This window comes from Bubalus kerabau, chromosome 12 (genome assembly GCF_029407905.1).
Source record: "Bubalus kerabau isolate K-KA32 ecotype Philippines breed swamp buffalo chromosome 12, PCC_UOA_SB_1v2, whole genome shotgun sequence".
Taxonomy (NCBI): Eukaryota; Metazoa; Chordata; class Mammalia; order Artiodactyla; family Bovidae; genus Bubalus; species Bubalus kerabau.
The window spans coordinates 55,134,100-55,158,508 of record NC_073635.1 but is presented as its reverse complement, the minus strand read 5'-3'; the positions used below and the strand labels follow the sequence as shown (position 1 = coordinate 55,158,508).

Here is a 24,409-nt window from a genome sequence, read left to right as displayed (position 1 = left end):
AAGTCTTGTTCACTGCTCATCCTCTCACCCTAAATATCTCCAACCAAGCCCCAGGGAGAATAAAGTAAATTACCTAGAGAAATTCTGATTTTTCAAAATTCTAAAGACCTAGAGGAAATGTTTTAAGGTAAGTTCAAATGAAATGGCTATTTCTTTGAGGGAATGTCCCTACTATTATCATTTCTTCCTTCCTAAAACTTTCTAGATGCAGCCTTTTTGATCATTAATGGGAAGCTATAATACATGGTGATGCAATAGCCAGAAAAATCAATTTTGAAATAAGAGATGTGTGTGAGTCACAACTCACTCACTGGACATACAACCTTGGACTCACTGCTGACTTCTGTTGAGCCACAGTTCTCTGATCCTTAAGCACCGACTTCATGAGATTGATAAGAGGATTAAGTGAGAATGAAAAAGCTTAGCACAGCACCTGGCACACGGTGGTTGCTAAAAAATGTCTGCCACCATCCCTATACATACAAAACAATCTCTTCACATTAGAGTGGGCCCCATCTTTCCTGCCAAAAACATTTCAGGAGACACTACTATAAATAAAGAGTGTGGAAGTGTGGAAGTCGCTCAGTGGTGTCCAACTCTGCAACCCCATGGACTGTAGTCTGCCAGGCTCCTCTGTCCATGGGATTCTCCAGGTAAGAATACTAGAGTGGGTTGCCATGTCCTCCTACAGGGATCTTCCCGACCCAGGGATCAAACCTGGGTCTCATGCACTGCAGGCAGACCCTTTACATCTGAGCCACCAGGGAAGCTATACTATATAAAGCTTGTTTATTCTCTAATTTTAGCTACCATACTGGACAACAGAGATAGAACATTTCCATCGTTCTAGAATAATCTATTGCATATAGCAGCTCTCTAACTAACTGGCTAATATTTGTGTTAACTGTGGGGAAAGCAGGTAACAAAACCAGTTTCATACCTATTTAAAGAACTGACATTACCAAGCAGCAGCAGAGATTCCCAACTGGTTGCTACATATGTGCTAATGACAAGCTGAGGTATTTCTCTCCTCAACCCTTAGGGCAGGCAGGAGAGGTCTGGGGCAGAGGACAGACACCTCCAGTCCTGAGCACCCCATCCCAGTGTGCTATGAGCATTCTACCATTTTGCAAGTATCTCATGTCACAGGTATCTTCCTATATCAAAACACAGGAAGCACTGACGGAGAAATCCAAAACAGCAAAATATTTCAAAAGTGTTATTTTTTTGTACCATTAAGCATGTATATGTTTAGCTTTGGGGGAAAAAAGCATTTAAACACTGTCCAGTTTCTTCAAAATCAGACCTACCACTATCTACTAGACATATCATTGTGCCCCAAAGAGGAACAAGATTCAAAAGGACGAAAAAGTACTTAATGAGGTGTCATGTTTTCTTTATGGGCTCCACCAGCGGTATGAATTCCTATAAACTGTGCTCATGTGATATAATTTGTTATTGACTGAACTGCACCCACCTCGAAACTTGTAGATTAAAGTCCTAACCCCCCAGTGTGACTTATGTAGAGATAGGGCCTTCAGGGAGGGAGTTACGAGTACCTGAGGTTATAAGGGTAAAGCCGTAACACAACAGGACTGGTGTCCCTACAGGAAGAGACAGAGATGGCAGAGAGTTCTCTGTGCACACACGCAGAGGAGAGGCCATGTGAGGACACTGCAAGAAGACAGCCATCTGCAAGCCAGGAGGAGAACCCTCACCAGAAACCAAATTTTCTGGCTCTCTGATCTCAGACTTCTAGCTTCCAGAACCGTGAGAAAATAAATTTTCATTGTTTAGTCTGTGATATTTTGTTAGAGCAGCCTGAATAGACAAACATGTAACTTAATCACCTTTAACTGCTCTCACTCACACACGCACTAGTTAAACAGAGCTGTGACTACTGAAGCATAGATAGATTCACTTTTTATGCCCTTTGGCCTATAAGACAGAAAGTAAAGATGAATAAGTCTTTAAGGTACAGAAAGGGCAGAGCATTCCATTCTGGATCCTCACAGGGTCCCCAGCCTCTGGGATCTAATGCCTGATGATCTGAGGTAGAGCTGATGTCATAGTTGAAATAAAGTACACAATAAATGCAATGCACACGAATCATCCCCAAACCATCCCCCCTCCTCCCTGGTCTGTGGAAAAATTGTCTTCCATGAAACTGGGCCCTGGTGCCAAAACGCTGAGTACTGCTAAGATACGTCTGAATCGTCAGGAAAAGGATTTGATAAACATACACTAAACCTCAGGTATGGAAAATCCATAAAAGAATGTGTAGTAGAGACAGGTGAACAGATATCAATACATGCCTAAGAGAGAAGACATGAATACTTTTCTTTCAGCTCCACCTTCATTTATGCATGTTCTGCTAGAGAGCTAGAACAAAATAAGGAAGCTTAAAAGGTGTAGGGACGGGACTTTCCTGCTGGTCAAGTGGCTTTGACTCCACACTCCCAATCAGAAGTCTGAGATCAATGAGTCAGAAAATTCCATTTCTGGTGAGGGTTCTCTTCCTGGCTTGCAGATGGCTGGTCAGGGAACTAGATCCCACATAGCACAATTAAAAATCCACACGCGACAAATGAAAAGATCCCAAAGACAGCAGTGAAAACGGAAGATTCTGCATGTCGCAACTAAGACCCGGCACAGCAAAATAAATAAATTTTTTTTTTTTTTAAAAAGGTGGCGGTCACCTATTCCCAACACAGCAAGGCCCAAGATGGAACCCAGAGAAGCAACAGGTTCATATAAGCTATACTCCTATGGAAAAGTAAGATTTGGGGGAGTAAATAACAGGGAAGTAGGAAAATTAGCACAGGAAAGTTGGTAAAGTATGCTTAGTGTTGCTCCAATTACAAGTCTCCGCTTGCGGTCCTTTTTTTTTTCCTAAGAGCAAATAAGGCAGGTTTAGACAGGTGAATGGCATCTGAAAGAAGGCTGCCAATCAAATGACTTACTGGAACTGAGAGGAAGGAGAACACCACCTGCACTTAACAGCACTCATAATTCATGGCATTTCACGTATACTAACTCATGGGACCCTTACATTAGCCTTTGAAGAAGGACGAGATCAGAATTAATTCCCTTTCACAGAAGGGCAAATTACGACTCAGAACAGTTAGGCTCCACACACGAAGTCACAAGGTAAGTAAGAAGCGTTGTAGGTAGGACTGTGGCACCCAAGTCTTTTTCTTTTTTTTTTGCAACCAAGTCTTTTACACCTGTATACACTGATCATTTTATATATATACCTCCCACCTACCCAAAGAATTTGTTGGGTAATCAGAAAGCAATACTATATACTATAGTTTATCCATTAACTAGTATGGCTACACTTTTAAATTTTCAATAGCCACAAGATATGTATTAATAATAAAGGGAAAAAAGTAACTCCACAGTGAAGAAAGCTGGTGGACGCCACCTTATCCTGATGAGAGTTAACATCACTAGTAATAAGATACCTAGTAATAAGATACCCAGTAATAAGGTATCTAGATCATTGCCTTCTGATATGATGCACTGAAAGCAGCGTTTCTGTGGTACTCTTGGGGGGGGCGATGCAAAGTGGGGCAGAATGTACCACCTGAATCTAATCACAGGGAAACATCAGCTAAATCCAAATTGAAAGACATTCTACAAAATAACTGACACAGACAGACTAAGAAACTGTTCTGGATTGAGGCAGATGATGGAAACACAGAGGCTAATGACTTCCCTGGTAGCACAGATGGTAAAGTCTCTGCCTACAATGCAGGAGACCTGAGTTCAATCCCTGGGTCGGGAAGGTCTCCTAGAGAAGGAAATGGCAACCCACTCCAGGATTCTTGCCTGGAAAATCCCATGGACAGAGGAGCCTGGTAGGCTACAGTCCATGGGGTTGCAAAGAGTCAGACATGACTGAGCGACTTCACTTCACAGTACAATGTGTAATCCCAAAATAGATGCTAGACCGAGAAAAAGACATCCGTGGGACAGGTGGGAAAGTCTGAAAAAGATCTACAAACTAGTCAGTGTTATTTCATGATGTTAATTTAACTTCCCAATGTTGATCACTAAAGTTATGTATGTTAACACTTGGAAAAGCTGGATAAAAGCTATATGCCAATTGTACTGTTTCTGCATTTTTCTTCCTAAATTTGAAATTAGTTCAAAAATGAAAAGTTTAAAATGTTTACATTTTAAACAATTTGATACTTGCTCTGAAAACAAACAAGTGAATATTACAAATGAATGAACACCAATATAATACTAACATTAAACACTTATTAATTTTATCAAAGAAAAATCCTCATTATATATAAATACACCACATTTCAAATACAGTAAATTCCCAAAGAATAATTGATTTTACTATACTTGATTCTGAACTGCATAAAGGCAAATTTGTCTTATCCTCATGCAATTCTCTTTATTTAAACTATCAACAGTTGAGAAAAACATGAAGCTAACAACGTATTAATATTCAGACATTTCCAATAAACTACAAACAACGAAATGACCAAAAAATTATTTTCCTTATAAACAGAACAAATTCAATAAAATTTAATACTTCACAAATATTATGAGTTTCTTAAGGTACAGTTATAACTCTTATATATCTCCCCTTTCTAGATGCAAATTACAATGCATGAGCCCAAAGCTGTATAAAAACCTAGCTTTATATGAAGAGAGTAAGTCACTGATGCCTAACAAGGCAATCAATGTGTGGTACCCAGATAACCTCTTTAAGAACTATCGCTTATATGACTCATCCATGGTAGGTACTTGAAAGTACTTACTGAATAAAGATATTCAATATCACTAATCACTGGGGAAATGCAAATTAGACCACAACTAGATACCACCACATAACTATTAGATTTCTAAAATTTTTTAAACTCTCAGTACCAAATGCTGATGAGGATCGGAGCAATAGGAACACTCATTCACTGCTGGTGGGAATGCAGAATGGAACCAGAAGAATTTCCTACAAATCAGAATTCACATTTCAAAACAACTTTCTAATTCTTTTTAAACTTACTTGAAAGTGAAAGTGAAGTAGCCCAGCCGTATGAGACTCTTTGCTACCCCCATGGACTGTAGCTTGCCAGGATCCTCCATCCATGGGATTTTCCAGGCAAGAATACTGGAGTGGGGTGCCATTTCCTTCTCCAGGGGATCTTCATGACCAGTGGTTGAACCCGAGTCTCCAGCACTGCAGCGCAGACTCTTTACCGTCTAAGCCACCAGGGAAGCCCAACTTACAAATAACCTAGTATCTCTTTAACTATGTTTCCCTCAAGTCTAAAATGGGAATAATCCAAGTGATTAATTATTATGGTAGCATGCTGATATGAAGACTCACACATGGTACAAAAGGATATATCTCAGAAAAGTTTTCTAAGTAGAATATAGATTACATTTTTAAGCACGAGAGTTCAAGGTAGTTTCCACAGAATGTCACTTATCCAATGAACCAAACCTTAATTTCTAGCTTTTAACTAACGGACGTATAACTGACTTCTATTTCATTCCCTTTGAGAGAAAATCTGTTAAAAGTAGGCTCAGAGCGGTGACACTTCAAAGGATTACGAGAAGCAAAGCATCATCAGGGAATATACACATTTCTTTCTTTGCATTTTCTGGACATGAGCAAGCAATTATCTTACCAAATTTACATGTAAACTTTAAGGTTACATGTAGTAAGAGACTGAATTGTGGATGGTGAAAACACAGAAAGTAAAATTAAACCAACAAAAGGTTTAAATTGAAATATTCTTCCTGAAAATCACTACAGTTTTATTTGCACAACTTATATAATCTGAAATGTTTAAATTATAAACCATGTTAAAGAAAATCTATTTCCAGACCTTAGAAATAGACAGCAGAACAGAATCTAAACAATAGTTTGTTGCTGTTTAGTCACTAAGTCATGCTCAACTAGCTGCTACCGTTAAGTCGCTTCAGTTGTGTCCGACTCTGTGCGACCCCATAGACGGCAGCCCACCAGGCTCCTCTGTCCCTGGGATTCTCCAGGCAAGAATACTGGAGTGGGTTGTCATCTCCTTCTCCAGTGCATGAAAGTGAAAAGTGAAAAGTAAAAGTAAAGTTGTCAGTCACGTCCGACTCTTTGCGACCCCAGGACCTGTAGCCTACCAGGCACCTCTGTCCGTGGGATATTCCAGGCAAGAGTACTGGAGTGGGTTGCCATTGCCTAGCTACTGTATAGTTTACTGTGTGGAAAATGTAGCATGTTGCAATTTGTAGACAGCCACTAGATGGCAGTGACTACAAATAAATCCGAAGCACTGGCCTATAGCCTTTACCCAAAGAAATGTATAAGGAAATGAAGGTGACAATTTATATAATCTTACTCTTAAAATATCAGTGCAATATTTGTCTACAAAGATTCCTATTCTAATAGGAAGCATAAAGATATAAATTGTAGAAACTTAATTTAGTAAAACTGTAATAATAGGCAGATAATTCACATTAACACATTAAATGTAAACATTTACATTCATATCAATTAATATACCACCACTGACCAAAAACAGAGCCAACCAAGTGCCTAGGTTACTGTGCATTTACAACAATGGTGTATCAGGAAAATGCTTTCAGACCTAAAAACACAGATTGAGAAGAAGATAGCACAGTTAAGTGTACAGAAATGCAGAGATGATAACTAAGCTCAAGTCAAATAATTAGATGGTGTCAAATAACATGTTTTTATTTCTAAGAAACAGGTATTTATACTACAAGTAACTACAATAAATTTAAATTCTTCCTTTACCAATTAAGATTTCTTAAAAGACAACCACGAAAGGAATTAATGTTTACGCTACTCTTTTTATAAAGAAAATATGTGGGAAGCCTGTTATTAATATAAAGAATTACCAGTTGAACTAAGAAAAAAATTAAGGTTTACTACACTAATAGTACAAAGAAGAATTATTTTGTAGCCAAAGTGTGATTTTCCTTTTCATCATACTAAACATGTGTGCATTAATCACTCAGTCGTGTTCGACTCTTTGCAACCCCAAGGATTGTAGTCCACCAGGTTCCTCTGTCCATGAAATTCTCCAGGCAAGAATACTGGAGTGGGGTAGCTGTTTCCTTCCAGGGGATGTTCCCAACACAGGGATCAAACCCAGGTCTCCTGCACTGCAGACAGATTCTTTACCGTTTGAGCCACCAGGGAAGTCCCGTACTTAACATATCTAATGACAAACTGTAACTAAAACCACAGGATATAAATATTGCATATACATTATCTGACTGCCAACCTGAATATAATTTAGTAAATCAGAAGAGGAAAATAAAACTGCCTGCACATCCACCCACATACTTCTGATACTTCTATTCTTCAGAAGATGAAATGAAAGAAAGAAAAGAAGCAAGAAACCATTTCAAAATGGAGGAAAAGGTAACTGAATTTTTAGACTTAGAAGTAACTCAACTCGGGAAGTATGTATTTTCTATACTGCCTATTATTAAAGTTGAATGTGGTACTTTAGGTAAAACATTCCTCAGTTTTATTATTAAAATTAACTATACAGTTGAAATACATTAAGTCAGCATGCTATCAAAGAAGGTATGAAAGCTTGATCACTTAACTAGTTGAGGGCAGAAATTAACCCTATCATAATCTGATAAATTTATTTATCCTATTAAATCTGATAAATCTAAGAATTATTTTAGTAATTTAAACAGTTTGAGTGTCACATTATTATTTACTGAGTGTACTATGTGCCAATTCCTGAGTTAGGAATTGAAATAATGAAGACTATAATGAAGTCTTCTTAAAGCATAATCTACTTTATAAAGTCCAATGCTAAATTAAGAATGTTGCAAAATGTTAAAATAACTATTACTCAGGTTTCTGGTCTTCTAGTGATTCACCATTCTCCACAAATAGGACAAACTCATATTTCTGTGTCTCAAATCACATTGTCCCATTTGCCCAGACTACCTCCTGTTTTAAGACACTCAAGTGGATGTCCTCTGTTCCAAAAACAGAATTTACCATTTCATTATACATATTCCTATGGCCCCAAATGGACATGTAGAATTTCACATACAAAAACATATCTAGCTTTCAATATGCTTATATGCATCTCTATATAGTAAGCATCCAGCATAATAACTGCAATATAAAGTTACCTGCTAGGTGCTGAACAAATTCAAGGACTTGCATCATAACATATGATCAGTTAGTTCAATATCAAGAGCAATTTACATTTTAAACAATGTAACACACACTGACAATACTTGTCTTCCTTCACTGCCCACATTACTTTAAATACACACACAACTAACACCTGCAAGAAAAAGGTCTGGAAATGAAATATTACTTACTGAAAAATGCCAGCATGAAAATCCCATCATTACCCACTCTGAGCTGGTCTGGGTCATTGAAGTCATCTCTTGGTGGACACTCTTCCTCTTGAATCTGTAAAAAATTCACCATTAGATTAGTTCACTAAACTAATTACAACTTTATTACCTTAAGTGAAAAGATAAAAATTTAAATAAAGTCTAATGTCCTCAATGTAATGTATAAGCAAAATGAGATGATACAACGTCTGGCACATAAGAAGTACTCAAAAAATGTCAGTAGTTATTAGTTTCCATGGGCACCCTTGAAAAGAGTAACTTTGAAAGAGAAAATAAAAAAGATAAAAACTGAGTAACACTGTATTAATGAAAATATCACCACAAAAGAAAGATGTGACACTGCTACCTTAGTGTCAAAGTGAGAAAGGATTTTTCATAATCAACAGTGAATTCTGATACAAACTCCATGGTTGGCAATCTGGCAATATTTATCAAAAATTAAAATGTATACATCCTTTGACACAATAACTCCAGCTCTTGAAAATCACTTGTAAGAAATGATGTATTAAAGACAATTCACTGCAGCAATGTTAATAAAGGTAAGAAATTAGACAAAATATAAATGCCCATCAGTAGTGGGCTACTGTCAGGAAACAATTATCTGTGAGTCTTCTATGTTTCTACATCTTCCAGGTAGAGGCACTGGCTGTGTATTATCTTTTCAAGGATGTTTATATAGTATACAGCTTTGAGGCAGACAAACAGTATCTCCCTCCAGAGCAGGGCTCCCTGATAGCTCAGTTGGTAAATAATCTGCATGCAATGCAGGAGACCCCGGTTCCATTCCAGAGTCTGGAAGATCCCCTAGAGAAGGGATCGACTACCCACTCCAGTACTCTTGGGCTTCCCTGGTGGCTCAGCTGGTAAAGAATCCGCCTGCAATGCAGGAGACCTGGGTTCAATCCCTGGGTTGGGAAGATCCCCTGGAGAAGGCGAAGGCTACCCACTCCAGTATTCTGGCCTGGAGAATTCCTGGACTATACAGTTCATGGGGTCACGAACAGTCAGACATGACTGAGTGACTTTCACCAGAGCAGAGAGGTAGGTGTGCTTGTTGACCATTAGAAAATATTGGGTTCCCCTAAACTCAGGGTTCCACACTGCAACTAGAGGCATCACTGGCCTTGTCTGAGCTGCCCTGTGGGACCTGAAGCTTGGGAAACTGGCGAGCAAATGATAATACTCCGACTACTACTGCTGCTGTGAATAATAAAGTTTCTGTCTGATGTCTTCAGTGAGCATCCACCAAACTGTGACAAGCTAATCAGACAGCTTGCAAGTAGGGTAAAATCTCAGACCATTGATAATTCTGAGACCAATGAAATAAATTATTATACATCGAAAGGAGAGGTAAGGTACGGTGGCTATACAGATATCTCACAGAGGAGTGTTTCAGGCAGAGGGACAAGCCAGTGCCAAGGTCCTAAGATAGAATCAGACCTGGCATGTTACAGAAATAGCAAGGAAGCTGACATGGCTGAAACCACTGAAAGCAAACAGGAAGAAATGTCAGAGAGTCCACGAAAGGACCCTGAGTTTTACTGAGTGAACTAGGAGGTCTTACAGAATTTTTAACAAATAAGTGACATGCCGCTGCTGCTGCTAAGTCGCTTCAGTCGTGTCTGACTCTGTGCGACCCCAGCGACGGCAGCCCACCAGGCTCCCCCGTCCCTGGGATTCTCCAGGCAAGAACACTGGAGTGGGTTGCCATTTCCTTCTCCAATGCATGAAAGTGGAAAGTGAAAGGGAAATCGCTCAGTCGTGTCCAACTCTTAGCGACCCCATGGAATGACCTGATCTACAAATATATTATCTCCGTTGTTACATACACATAATCTCTCCTGGGTGTTTTGTTTCAACTTTGTGTTGGTACAGACAGAGCTCAGAGAAGCTAAGTACCCTGCCCAAGATCACATAATTAGCTAGGTCAAGGCAGCACTTGAACCCAGGACACCAATGTTCTTTCCATCCAAGCATGGCTGTCTCACTATATATATTGTTTTCCTGAAGAAAAAAGATTTTCAAAACCATACTGCTCATTATTTAGGCAAAAAGATCCCTTAAATTCTCCAATTCTATATCCAAGGCAACCTTCTGATGGTCAGTGTAATCACTAGCAATGATTAAATACATATTAATAAATTTTCTATCATTTTAAGCTAATTCAAGAAAATAAACACTAAAGCATAGTAGGAGCTCCAAAAAAACAGTCAATATAATGGCAAGCATAAAATATTTCATATTCTCCTGAAACACCAGTCCAGTCCAAGAGATTTTACCATAGGGACATCATTTTTTACAAAGATAGGCGACATATACACAAAGATATCCTTTACAACATTAACACTGGAAAACACACTCTTGAAAAGATTCTAACTGTTCACTAAAGAGGAATGGGCCCTATATTAGAATATATTGATTCCATGGAATCTCACTCAACCATTAACATAACAGAAAATACATAAAATGCTTTAAAAAATAAAAGATGGAAGCTACACAATAATTTCAATTACATTAAACTTTGACTTAGAAGACTTTTTAAGAAAAAATTTAAAACAAACAGCTGTCTTAGGACAACAATTATATTTTTTCTAATTTCCCACACTGGCTATTTTAAAGAAAGCATTCATTAACTTAATTAACTGTTATTTCTTAAACACCAAGGATGTGCTAGGTAATAGCTAGGTATTAGAAACAGTCTTGGGGTTGTGCAGAATTTATCAAGTGCTAGCTTTTGTGTCAAAATTGTACTCACATAGAATTTTAAACAAGGTACAAAAAAATGAATCCTATCCACTATATGCTTATAAGATGAGACTAAGTGGCAAGCCATGTTTAAAAGTTTATAAAGTGAATTATGTGAAATTCAAATATTTTTCATCAGTTCAGTTCAGTTCAGTCGCTCAGTCATGTCCAACTCTTTGCAACCCCATGAACTGCAGCACGCCAGGCCTCCCTGTCCATCACCAACTTCCGGAGTCCACACAAACCCATGTCCATTGAGTCAGTAATGCCATCCAACCTCATCTTCTGTCGTGCCCTTTTCCTCCTGCCCTCAATCTTTCCCAGCATCAGGGTCTTTTCCAATGAGTCAGCTCTTCGCATCAGGTGGCCAAAGTACTGGAGTTTCAGCTTCAACATCAGTCCTACCAATGAACACCCAGGACTGATTTCCTTTAGGATGGACTGGTTGGATCTCCTTGCAGTCCAAGGGACTCTCAAGAGTCTTCTCCAACACTACAGTTCAAAAGCATCAATTCTTCAGCACTCAGCTGTCTTCACAGTCCAACCTTCACATCCATACATGACCACTGGAAAACCATAGCCTTGACTAGATGGACCTTTGTTGACAAAGTAATGTCTCTGCTTTTTTAATATGCTGTCTAGGTTGGTCGTAACTTTCCTTCCAAAGAGTAAGCACCTTTTAATTTCATGGCTGCCATCACCATCTGCAGTGATTTTGGAACCCAGAAAAATAAAGTCAGCCACTGTTTCCACTGTTTCCCCATCTATTTCCCATGAAGTGATGGGACCAGATGCCATGATCTTAGTTTTCTGAATGCTGAGCTTTAAGCCAATTTTTTCACTCTCCCCTTTCACTTTCATGAAGAGGCTCTTTAGTTCTTTCTATTTTTCATAGAAATATTAAAAATGAATAATGCATTTCAGTAAATCTACTGAGTCATCACATAATCATACCTGCAACCCTACACAATAAAAATAAGAAACAGCAGAAAATTGTTTCCAAGTGTCCTGACTACCTACATTCCCCCAGTGAAACTGGGTTTAAGAAATAAACTTTCAGTTAATCCAGTTGAGATTTATTTACAACTGAAGTAGTCAAGTGCTAATCAGATCAGTTTTTTACCCGAATCAGCTGCAGAAACTCATACTCGATGATAAGCTGCAGAAAGAGGGTGCTGGAGCAGGGGGACAGAAACAGACAAATTTGAAAGACTTTTTACAAGGGTCAAAGTTAGTTTCTTTGTACAACTCTGTTTCTACTTTCCATAAAATTTTCCACAATCTTCACAAGCTAGAGTTAAAATGGTCTCAGAAACAAGTAAAAACAGAAAACTTTTCTTTATGGGCATATTCCAATTCAGGCAGAGAATCAAATTACTTTCTAAAACAAGACACTGGAAATGACGACAGTGAGGGGTTCTAACAGTAACACTTCAGTTTTCTCTCCAAAAGGTAAAATTACTTCTATCTCAAGACACAGAGAACAAGACTTAATGACTCCTACTTTCTCTTTAGTTTTGATCCAATAGAGTGGAAGTTAGGGTAACAGAGGACGTAAGGTCCTTAACATCCTTTACTGGAGTTGGTACCCATTCCTTTCTCTAGGGGATCTTCCCAACCCAGAGATCGAACCTGGGTCTCCTGCACTGCAGGCAGATTCTTTACCATCTGAGCCACCAGGTAAGCCCTAAAGACCTTTGCCATTTCCAAAGTCCCCAGGGAGACATTCTCTGAGAAAAGGAGCCACTGTCCCACGTCACCAAGAGAGTGTGTGCATGTATATACAAACGCGTACATAAACACACATGCACTAATAAAAACTCCACACCTTACAGATCTGTCCTCCTGCTCTATAATTCTCTCCTCCCAACATCAAAAATCCTTATGACTGAGTATATTTATGCCATGGTCTTAACAGAAACTTACTTAACTCTCAGATGGAAAATGCATCAATAATAAATTTGCAGTTTACTATCTTTACTTATGTGCCCAAAACTACTTATGATGATGTTTAACTCTGTGTGTGCTGGAGGATGGGAGTGGGAGGAGGTGTGGAGACGGTTGTGACTGATGAAAGAAACCTGACCGCTCACCCATCAGACAATCTACTTGTTGGGCACTGGCCTGTTGGTGGCAGGGTGAGAATGCTGCACATACAAACACGTTCCTCCCCGCCTTGGCCCCTCACCTCATTCCAGCTTTCCTCCATGACATGATATTTTGTGTTCTTTTCCTGAACAGAATGGGGATGAATCCAAGATTTGAAATGACACCTCTAAAGTCTAAGGCAAGGAAAAAAGGTAACAAACTCTAGTCCTGCTTGCAGCCACAGTAAAATGCAAGTAATTCCCCACTTTTTACATGACTGAAGAATAATAGCATACATATATCTCATTCCCTTTTATCGAGATAGCCACTCCTTTACCAGAACAGGAAATAACATATGCATCTATCACTGACTCAATTACTAAGACAGGGAAGATGGGGGAGAAAGGGTGCTGGAATCTTTGATCATCATTCCCAAATTCTGGGGTGGCATGTGTTCAAAGGACAGGAAAAAAAAAAAGTGAGTTGACAAACATAAGTTTGTAGGCCTGGTAAATTCTTTCTTTGTGTTTTAACCTCAGTTCAGTTCAGTTCAGGTCAATTGCTCAGTTGTGTCCAATTCTTTTCCACCCCATGGACTGCAGCACACCAGGCTTCCCTGGTCCATCACCAACTCCCAGAGCTTACTCAAACTCATGTCCATTGAATCGGTGATGCCATCCAACTATCTCATCCTCGATCGTCCCCTTCTCCTCTTGCCTTCAATTTTTCCCAGCATCAGGATCTTTTCAAATGAGTAAGTTCTTCACATCAGATGGCCAAAGTACTGGAATTTCAGCTTCAGCATCAGTCCTTCCAATGAATATTCAGGACTGATTTCCTTTAGGATTGACTGGATGGATCTCCTTGCTGTCCAAGGGACTCTCAAGCGTCTTCTCTAGCACCACAGTTCGAAAGAATCAATTCTTTGGCGCTCAGCTTTCTTTATGGTCCAACTCTCAACATCCGTAAATGACTACTGGAAAAACCATAGCTTTGACTAGACAGACTTTTGTCGGCAAAGTGGTATCTCTGTTCTTTAATATGCTGTCTAGGTTTATCATAGGTTTTCTTCCAAGGAGCAAGTGTCTTTTAATTTCACAGCTGCAGTCACCATCTGCAGTGATTTTGGAGCCAAAAAAAAATAAAGTCTCTCACTGTTTCCATTGTTTCCCCATCTATTTGCCATGAAGGGACCGGATGCCATGATCTTCGTTTTCTGAATGCAGAGTTTTAAGCCAACTTTTTCACTCTTCTCTTTCACTTTCATCAAGAGGCTCTTTACTTTTTCTTCATCTTCTGCCATAAGGGTGGTCTCATCTGCGTATCTGAGGTTATTGATATTTCTCCTAGCAATCTTGATTCCAGCTTGTGCTTCATCCAGCCCAGCGCTTCTCATGATGTACTCTGCATGTAAGTTAAATAAGCAAGGGGACAACATACAGCCTTAATGTACTCCTTTCCTGATTTGGAACCAGTCTGTTTTTCCATGTCCAGTTCTAACTGTTGCTTCTTGACCTGCATACACATGTCTCAGGGGCAGGTAAGATCTGGTATTCCCATCTCTTGAAGAATTTTCCACAGTCTGTTGTGATCCACACAGTCAAAGGCTTTGGCATTGTCAATAAAGCAGAAGTAGATGTTTTTCTGGAACTCTCTTGTTATTTCGATGATCCAACGGATGTTGGCAATTTCATCTCTGGTTCCTCTGCCTTTTCTAAATTCAATTTGAACATCTGCAAGTTCACAGTTCATGTATTCTTGAAGCCTGGCTTGGAGAATTTTGAGCATAACTTTGCTAGCATGTGAGATGAGTGCAATTGTGCAGTAGTTTGAACATTCTTTGGCATTGCCTTTCTTTGGGATTGGAATGAAAACTGACCTTTTCCAGTCCTGTGGCCACTGCTGAGTTCTTCAAATTGGCTGGCATACTGAGCGCAGCGCTTTCACAACATCATCTTTTAGGATTTGAAATAGCTCAACTGGAATTCCATCACCTACACTAGCTTTGTTCCTAGTGATGCTTCCTAAGGCCCACTTGACTTCACATTTCAGGATGTCTGGCTCTGGCTCTAGGTGAGTTATCAGACCATTGTGGTTATCTGGGTCATGAAGATCTTTTTTGTATAGTTCTTCTGTGTATTCTTGCCACCTCTTCTTAATATCTTCTGCTTCTGTTAGGTTCACACCATTTCTTTCCTTTATTGTGCCCATCTTTGCATGAAATGTCCCCTTGGTATCTCTAATTTTCTTGAAGAGATCTCTGGTCTTTTCCTTTCTACTGTTTTCCTCTATTTCTTTGCATTGACCACGGAGGAAGGCGTTCTTATCTCTCCTTGCTATTCTTTGGAACTCTGCATTCAAATGGGTATATCTTTCTTTTTCTCCTTTGCCTTTAGCTTCTCTTCTTCTCTCAGCTATTTGTAAGGCCTCCTTAGACAACCATTTGTAAGGCTTCCTCAGACACTAAAAAGAGATACTTCATTCATGTCAAAGGGCAAAGGAGAAGCCCCAGCAAGATGGAAGGAGGGGCAAAATCATGTTTAGAATCAAACCCATGCCTGCCAGAGATGCTCGGAGGGCTCAAACAAAACCTTGTCCTCACCAGAAGACCCCACAGAGACTGAGCCAGACCTGCTTTTGACTGTTTGAGTCTCTCCTGCGGAGGTACAGGTCAGCAGTGGCCTGCTGCAGGGGCAGGATCTCTGGGTGTAGCAGACCTGGGTATGGTGAAACCCTTTTGGAGGAGGTTGCCATTAACCCCACCACAGAGCTGGCAGAACTTACACAGGACTGGGGAAACAGGCTCTTAGAGGGCACAAACAAAACCTTATGCACACCAGGACCCAGGAGAAAGGAGCAGTAAGCCCACAAGAGACCAACCCAGATTTGCCTGTGAGTGTTTTAACCTACTGTGAGTTCACTCATAGAGTCACTGGACTGGCTGTGCTAATGTATAAAAAATGAATAGAAAATAATGATTTATAATTATAGTTATGGACCACAGAATCTAAACTACATAAGAAAGGAAGTAAAGACACTAAAGACACTTCATTAACAGTGAAGAGGTCAACAGGGTGGGGGTAACTTGCATGAGCAAGTCAGAGGGATGGCAGGGGAAAGGGTGGGAGGGATGAGTCTTAGTGCAGGAGATGCCTGAAATCAAGTTTAGAAAATGATACATTAGTGGTAAAAAGAACACCTAGATGACCACAGTCTGAGACAGGGTGCAGGAAAAGACCAACAGAAACAGAAATGAGGTGGGTCAAGGAATGCAGAAGGTATTATTTCACTCAGAGAGTGCCAAAACACGATGACACAAATGAGCAGCAGTACAGAAAATACAAAAAAAAAAAAAAAGGACACAGAGAACTATCTTGGATATTATTCTCAAAAGGAAATGATAACACTGTCTTACTCTTTGAGATGTTTCTGCTGCTGCAGCTGCCAAGGCAGCAGCTTTGGCTTTCTCAGCTTCATCGTACGTGGGAAGAGAGGTAGCAACACTGTAAGGAGGCGGCACAGGATAAAACTCACTGTAAACTTCTGTATCTGAAGGAAAGGGTTTTAAAAAAGATAACCATTAAAACAAACTAATGACATTTTTATAGCCATAATACAATTTAACAAGTTACAGAATGCCAGAGGATGATCACTGCTATTTGTAGTCCTACATTATAAGCTGTATAACATATAAATTATTACTACATCATATTCTTAGAGTCCTGTATTTATTGAGAAAGGACTGATAAATACCATCCAGAGACTGATACACAAAGCAAGAGCATCAAGAAGAAGACTCTGAAAATGAGTGCAACACAAAAGAGGTAAGAAACTCACTGTGAACATGCTCTGTGTGCCCACTTGCTGTGCTCAGAGAATTTATCTGTCCATAATCTCACAGTCAAAAAAAGTAAAAACAGCAGGAATGATAGTTAAAAAAAAAACACACATACACTGAAATAGCACTAGCCACCTCCTATACCACTTCTAAATACATTAACCTCAGCAACTCTGAGGTTCAGAAAAGTTAGGTGATTTGCCCAGGATCACACAATCAAGAAGTGGCAGAACCCAGAAATTTCCAGACTCCAAAAACTTTGTTCCACTAATACATGACGTTAATTTTCTACATGGGTCAATTTTAGCAACTCCTAAGCAAACTCAGTATTTCTCTTTGCTAAAAGATTAATGCTTTTTAACTCTTATTCACTCTTATCCCTTCTCCCATTTTCCCTGCATCTACCTATCTCCTTAGGTTTTCTTTTTTTGGAAGAGTTTGTCCTTTTCCAATTTTTAAGCTCTCCAGAAGTATACTACAACAAACTATTTTTTTTAAGCTGCAACATTTATTGCCAACTTTCGTGTAATCATACACATAGGTCAATCAGTCGACTAAGATGTGCTAGAATTCCTGACATAAATAATAGGCAGATTCTAAAAGTAGTACATACCATAGTGTTTAACACTACTTCTGTGATTTCCTCCATTATAATGATAGCATTTTCACATTTTCTATATTGCTTATAATTTTACCTATCTTTATCAGACTTTCTTGCATTTTCAACATGAAAACACACTACACTCCAGCAAAATTTTTCCTATTGTGTTTTAATGTCTATAGGTTTTAAAAATAAGTATTTTTAATGCTATCAATAAGAGCTAAGGGTCTGAAATTAGGCAATTTTTAACTTAATAACAGGAAGTGGTGAGCAGCAGCATAATACTGAATGTTATCCAACAAAAGGCACAAGAGTCACAAATTCTTAGAAGAGACTTATTATTAGGATGTAAAAACACTGCACACAGTCAAGTAAATAGATTTCTTTAGTTCTGAGGACTAAAGTGGAAGTAAAACTTCAGTAAAAACAATGATTATCAAGTTTAAAGCAATAACATTAAAATTATAAACTTTTAAAACTGAAACAATGGTGGCTTCCCTGGTGGTCTAGTGGTTAAGAATCCACCTTGCACTGCAGAGGACACAAGTTCAATCCCTGGTCCAGAAAGATCTGACATGCCTTGGGCCAACTAAGCCTGTGTACCACAACTACTGAAGCCCAAGCACCCTAGAGCCTGCTCTGCAACAAGAGGCGACACAACAATGAGAAGCCCATACACCACACTGAAGAGTAGCCCCTGCTCACTGCAACTAGAGAAAACCCCCACGCAGCAATGAAGATTCAGCACAGTCAAAAATAAGATAAATAAATATTTATTTAAAAACCTGGAACACTGGCATATATTATCCAAGGTAATGAGATCCTTCACCTTAAAACTAGATATGTAACATTGTAAAGCAATTATTCTCTAATTTAAAAATATATATAATGTAAGTTTTTAAAAGGTTTTAACATCCATGATAGAAAAAATACCTCTGCCAATAACAGGTAAAAGTTGGGAAGAAGCATCTTTAATTTTCACTTGTCAATTTTACTTCCTTTTATTCTCCCCTTTAAGGCAGAGGTTGGTTCTCAACCACAGAATGTTAAGTCCGGGGAGTTCCAACCCTAGCCCTCCTTCTTGGAAGTTGTGTACCCTCAAGCACATCACTTAAGTCTTATTAAGTTCTACTTTCTCATCTATGAAGCTGACCCAGCAATGCTATTACTTGCTATTATGGGATAAAATAGAACAGTATTCAAGAGGACTCAGTAAAAAGTGAAGCATTATATACATATGTCACCTTTTATAACTGATATTGCTCAGATCTATAAAAAGTCATAAAGTGACCTACTGAAGAACATAATCTCCACAGAAAACAGGCACTGTCCATACCTAAAATATAACATTGACCAAAAAGCTAAAGAAAAATAGTATAATAGCTTTCATTAAGCAGAGACCCAAAATTCTAGAATTACTCAGTTTTTACTCTCAATTAGTCAGGGATGGCCTTTTAGCACAGGTGAAAAAATTTAAAAGACCAGGAATCACAAAAGAGATGGTGAGAATAACTGAACATCTAGGTAACAGGCTTCACTTGTTTCACAGTTGAAATTCACCTAACCTTTAAAAATATCATGCTACTTTATCAAAACTACTATACATCATAGAAAAATGAGAAGCTTCTCAATTCATGTTGCTTTCATAAAATTTTGCTTTCAACTTTGCTTTCCAAAAGTCTGCTTTTTCCATACCAAAAAGACAGCACATAAAGTTACAGATCACATGCAAAAAGCTGCAAAAACACTAAAATATTAATGAGTTCAAATCTAGGAAACACTGGAACATGATGACAAAAAGTCCAAGCATATAGGGATGGATTAGCTTCAAGAAAAAATATGTTAATAAAATTAATAAAATATTTCATGACAACAAAAACTGAAGGAGAAAACCACATGATTTTATAATAAGATACCAAAAGGCTGACTCCCCAGTTTCTGGCCTGCTGGAGCCATTTACTGAACTAGGGAAGACTGTCAAAGCAGCAGGCCTGGTGGCCAAGAGGCTGAGGCTGCATACAGCTGTGGTGGTTTAAACAACAGTCTCCTCTTTGAAACACTTCCCATGAAGAGGCGGAGACTAATTCTTCAGTAATCCTGAAGAGAGACTAAACTGACGGACTCACTTCTAACAACCTGCACTGTGACTTTTGAGGCAATGTAACCCGTTCCATCTGGCTTTCTCTCAGAACGCTTGTTCTTAGAAGCCAGCCTGCATTCAGAGAGGAGCCCAGACCACAAGACGAGGCCACCAATAGCTGTTCTGGCCAACAGCCTCAGCTGAGGCCCCAGCTGAAGCCTGCCTCAACCAGTAAATGTGTGAATAAGGAAGCCTGCAATTGCCTCCGTCAGACAACAATCACAGGAGACTCTAGCAGAGAACTTCATCATGGAGCCAAGTTCACCCTCCAAATTCTGAGAATTGATAATAATGATTGTTATTTTACTCCATCAGGTTTGAGGTAGTCTGTTAACAAATAGTAGCTACAACAGAGGGGCATTTAGCAAAGGGACTTTCACTCTTAGCATCTTCCATCACAGAATGATTAACTTAGCATTACTGGGAAAATATAAATTGTGGCCAGAGAAACAGATGAGGGTATTCTTGAGAATGACCTGAAAGTATGAGATAAACAGTAACAAGTGGGAATCACTGTCTTATATTCAAGAAATATTACCATGTGCAGGGGGGAAACATTATGTACACCCTTCACCTCCATTCACATACGCTAACCACATTCCCACTCACATTCATCATGAATAATACCTGGTTTTATGACTATACAAGTAAACACACACAGGTATGGGTATGTTAATACATGCATGTCCGTTGGCATTATATGTGTGCATGAATCTATAGGTATGTATATTTCTTCCAAAAGTTATATAGGTTAGTCCACTGGAAATGGATTCTAGCAAGCATAAGAAAGCTTGACAAGCTACATTTTTAAATTAATTTTTAAAACAGTGAGACACATAAGGCACAGAGTAAATTATTTTATAAACTACCTTTAGGAAAATTTGTTTTAAAAAATCATAAAACTAGAGAAGCCTATTAACAGACTTGATAATTATACAAAACCATACTGGTTAAAAAAAAAAATGAGTTATTAAAAACATTACTAGTAGTTCCATACTAAGAGCAACAATACCTGAAGTTGTAGGTACTTCCACGGTAATACTACTGTAAGGGGGAGGAGAAGAGTCAGTCTCACGTCCAGATGCTGAAGGAGCAGCCTGCACGGTGTGTGGTGTTGGGTTTGAAGTAGATGGCTGCTCTACAGCAGATGATTCTGAATTATCCTCTTCATTGTGAAGCTGAGAGAACAAAGGAAAACGAAAACATTAATGTGAAGCACACTTTTTTTTATTTTTAAAGATTATTTCAGGCAAAGAATCGTTTTTCTTTTTTAGCTAAAAACAAGCTAAAGTAGCATTTAAAAAGATGAATAAAATTTCTGAGAGACATAATCAGTCATTAAGTTTAGAATTTTTATAATTTATAATATGAATAAAGGTCAAATTTTTAGGAATTTATAGGAAAAAAGATAATGATAACAAACAGATTCAAGTTCGCTCAATCCGTATTAATCACTGTATAGAGCAAAGAAAAGTAAAACTCCTAATACAACCACAACACCATATCTATTATACTAGTATCTTATATAAAATGAATTAATGAAATATAATAACAATTTATAAACATTCTAAAAATGTGGAATACTCTGAGGCTTTCCTAAGCACCAAAAGAATTACTTATAAAGCAAAATAAGTCACAGTGCATATAAAACTTTGAAAAATGTTCTTCATTACAACCAATTTACACTAGATAATATACTGAGATCTTTATGGTTTAACTCATTTAATCCTCACAACAAACAAGAGACTGTTAAGACTATTATCCCCATTTGACAGGCTAAAAGAAAAAAGGAAAAAAAAAACCAAACCAACCAAACCAAAACAACCCTGGACATGAAGACTTAGAGTAATTTGCCAAACATCACAATAGGTAGGAAGGCTAAACCATGAACCAAATCCAAGCCATGTGGCTGCACATCTCCTACTTTATAGTAAAAAAAAAAAAAAAAAAAGCTTGTCAAGAGAATAAATCTACATGCTGTGATATAATGCATTTTTAATTTCAGAACATGAAAATTATTACTCCACTTTCTATAAGCTTTACTAAACTTACTTTTTCTGTACCTTAGTGACTCCACATGTAAATTCTAATGAAACCAAAATCCTCACAGAACTGTAAAATAATATTTGAAAATCAACTAGCATAATGCCAAACACACAAAAGGCATTTAGCAAATACTAGTTCTACTCTTCTTATTTAATATACTTTATTTTATAAACTCAAAAACAGAAATTATGCAGTGCTTCAGTCTAATAAGTAGTCACTAAAGAATTTTTTAAAATATGTGAAGTAAAACAGGAGGTCAATTTACTTCATTGCTGTTTGGATGTGTCTTGCGGTAAGAGATTACACTAGCAAAACACTTTTTTAAGTTCATAAATGTATTATAATTTTTAACAAATCAACCTAAAATCATCTCAAGAAGACAACTTTTTTCATAACACTGTGGAAAAACGTTGCCTGTCATTCCAGCAAATAATGAAGGTTGCCCACCATCAAACTACCAACACCGCCAACCATATTCCACTGTACCCTGAGAGGAACTCAGGATAGTGAAAGAGCGGATACAGGCCCTAGGTAGTTAAGAAGCACATGTGAAGAATAATTTCAATAAGCCCAGACTTTAACATCTTCTGCACAAAGGGCTTCCCAGGTGGCACAGTGCTAAAGAATCCACCTGCCAATGCAGGAGACACAGGAGGGACTGGTTCGATCCCTGGGTCAGGAAGATCCCCTGGAGGAAGAAATAGCAACCCACTCCAGTATTCTTGCCTGGAAAATCTCATGGACAGAAGAGCCTGGCAGACTACAGTCCATGCAATCACAAAGAATCAGCCATAAATGAGCAACTGAGCACATGTGCACACACAGAAAAGAACAAAAATCATTCGTTTCAGACATCTGTTTTTTGTGATTACCAGTATTCTTCTCATGTTCTACTACTCCCCTGGCCTTCCCCCAGAAAAAAACTCCTACGAATCCTGGCTTCTCCCTAACCTCTTCAGAACAGTTCCTCAGACCTACCTGAGAGGTTGTCTCCTGGGCTACAGTCCTCAGTAAGGTCCCCAAATAAAACATAACTTGCAATTTTTAGGTTATGTGTTTTTCTTCAGTCGACAGCATCAAAATTTATGAAACAAAATTCACTCACAGAAAGTGAATTCAAATAAGCACAAAGTCAACTCTGTATGAGCTTTTACATTTATTTACCTGCAGGGCTTTTCTAAGTAGGCACTAAATGAGCAACCTCTTGACTAGCAACACTCTGCTCTCGGGTCATAAAGCATATTCTGTTTCCCATTACAAGGCACTCAGGAGAGCTCCCGATGCATTCATTCACCTTTGACCACATTTTTAAGAGCAAAAATGTCAGATGAACAAGTCAAATCAAACAAAGTACAGATATATACTTAGAAATAGCCTATATTTAGTAATTTAGCCTATATGAGTATATTTAGTATATGTAGAAATTAGTGTTACTAAACAAACAATTGGAGAAGGCATTGGCACCCCACTCCAGTACTTTCGCCTGGAAAATCTCATGGATGGAGGAACCTGGAAGGCTGCAGTCCATGGGCTCACTAAGAGTCGGACACGACTGAGCGACTTCACTTTCACTTTTCACTTTCATGCATCAGAGAAGGCAATGGCAACACACTCCAGTGTTCTTGCCTGGAGAATCCCAGGGACGGGGGAGCCTGGTGGGCTGCTGTCTATGGGGTCGCAAAGTCGGACACGACTGAAACAACTTAGCAGCAGCAAACAAATAATAGTGAAGGTGTCCAAAAAAAAAGGAAAACCATTTTTCCATATCTACTATTAATACTGCAAATGGAGATGAACTGTACTAAAAAGAAAACCCTATATGACAAACAGCTCTGCCCTAATTCCTCACAGAAAACACCCCTACCACATCGAATACACTCCCCAGAATGACCAACTCTCTTCTTCAACCTATCAAAACACATTCACATAACTACAATAAAAAGAATTACTACAGACATTTTTACGTATGATTTCAGAAATAAAGTTTTGGAACTTATACAACACACCAATTAATTTCAACCGCCCTACTAACACCTTCAGTTTCATTCTTACAAAATTATAGTATACAGTGAACAGTTGCTCTGTGTCAACAGTAAAACCCAGTAATTCAGTCAACAGTCTCTGTCCACTGCGGCACAGAACTTCCAACTCACTTTAAATGTAACACTGTAATTTTTTATATATCTTTGGTGTCTCTACAGATTAACCTATAATGTGATAAAACAAACTTATTTTTAAGGCAGGACAAGAAAAATTTTAGCATAAACATTTTTCTGCTGTTTTGAGTCACCATCCCTTCCCTTTTCGTGTGCATTGTGCATTCACTATTGACTAGACTGGATCTCCTTAGAAGACACAGGAATGCCTGCTCACCCCCAAAGAAGCAATTTCCATCTGGTAACTCCTCAGGAGGTAACACTGCTTTCTCGGTCCTGAAAGGAGTCACAGTGATCCCACTACTTACCTTGTTGGACCATGTAAAGTATCAATATGTTGTTTAGTCACTAAGTCATGTCCGACTCTTTTAAGATCCCATGGACTATTGCCTGCCAGGCTCCTCTGTCCATGT

General features: G+C 38.6%; 1 protein-coding gene across 1 annotated transcript in view; it reads right to left on the bottom strand.

Annotated features, from left to right (window-relative positions):
- The window catches only part of NDFIP2 (Nedd4 family interacting protein 2), a 72,991-nt gene that overhangs the window by 12,666 nt on the left and 35,916 nt on the right, over positions 1 to 24,409 (bottom strand). Inside the window, exons 2-4 of the mRNA XM_055542749.1 lie at positions 20,807 to 20,972; positions 16,631 to 16,764; positions 8,344 to 8,437 (exon numbers count right to left, since the gene is read on the bottom strand). Of these exons, the coding sequence (XP_055398724.1) occupies positions 8,344 to 8,437; positions 16,631 to 16,764; positions 20,807 to 20,972 (394 nt within the window). The remainder of the gene's footprint in view (positions 1 to 8,343; positions 8,438 to 16,630; positions 16,765 to 20,806; positions 20,973 to 24,409) is intronic.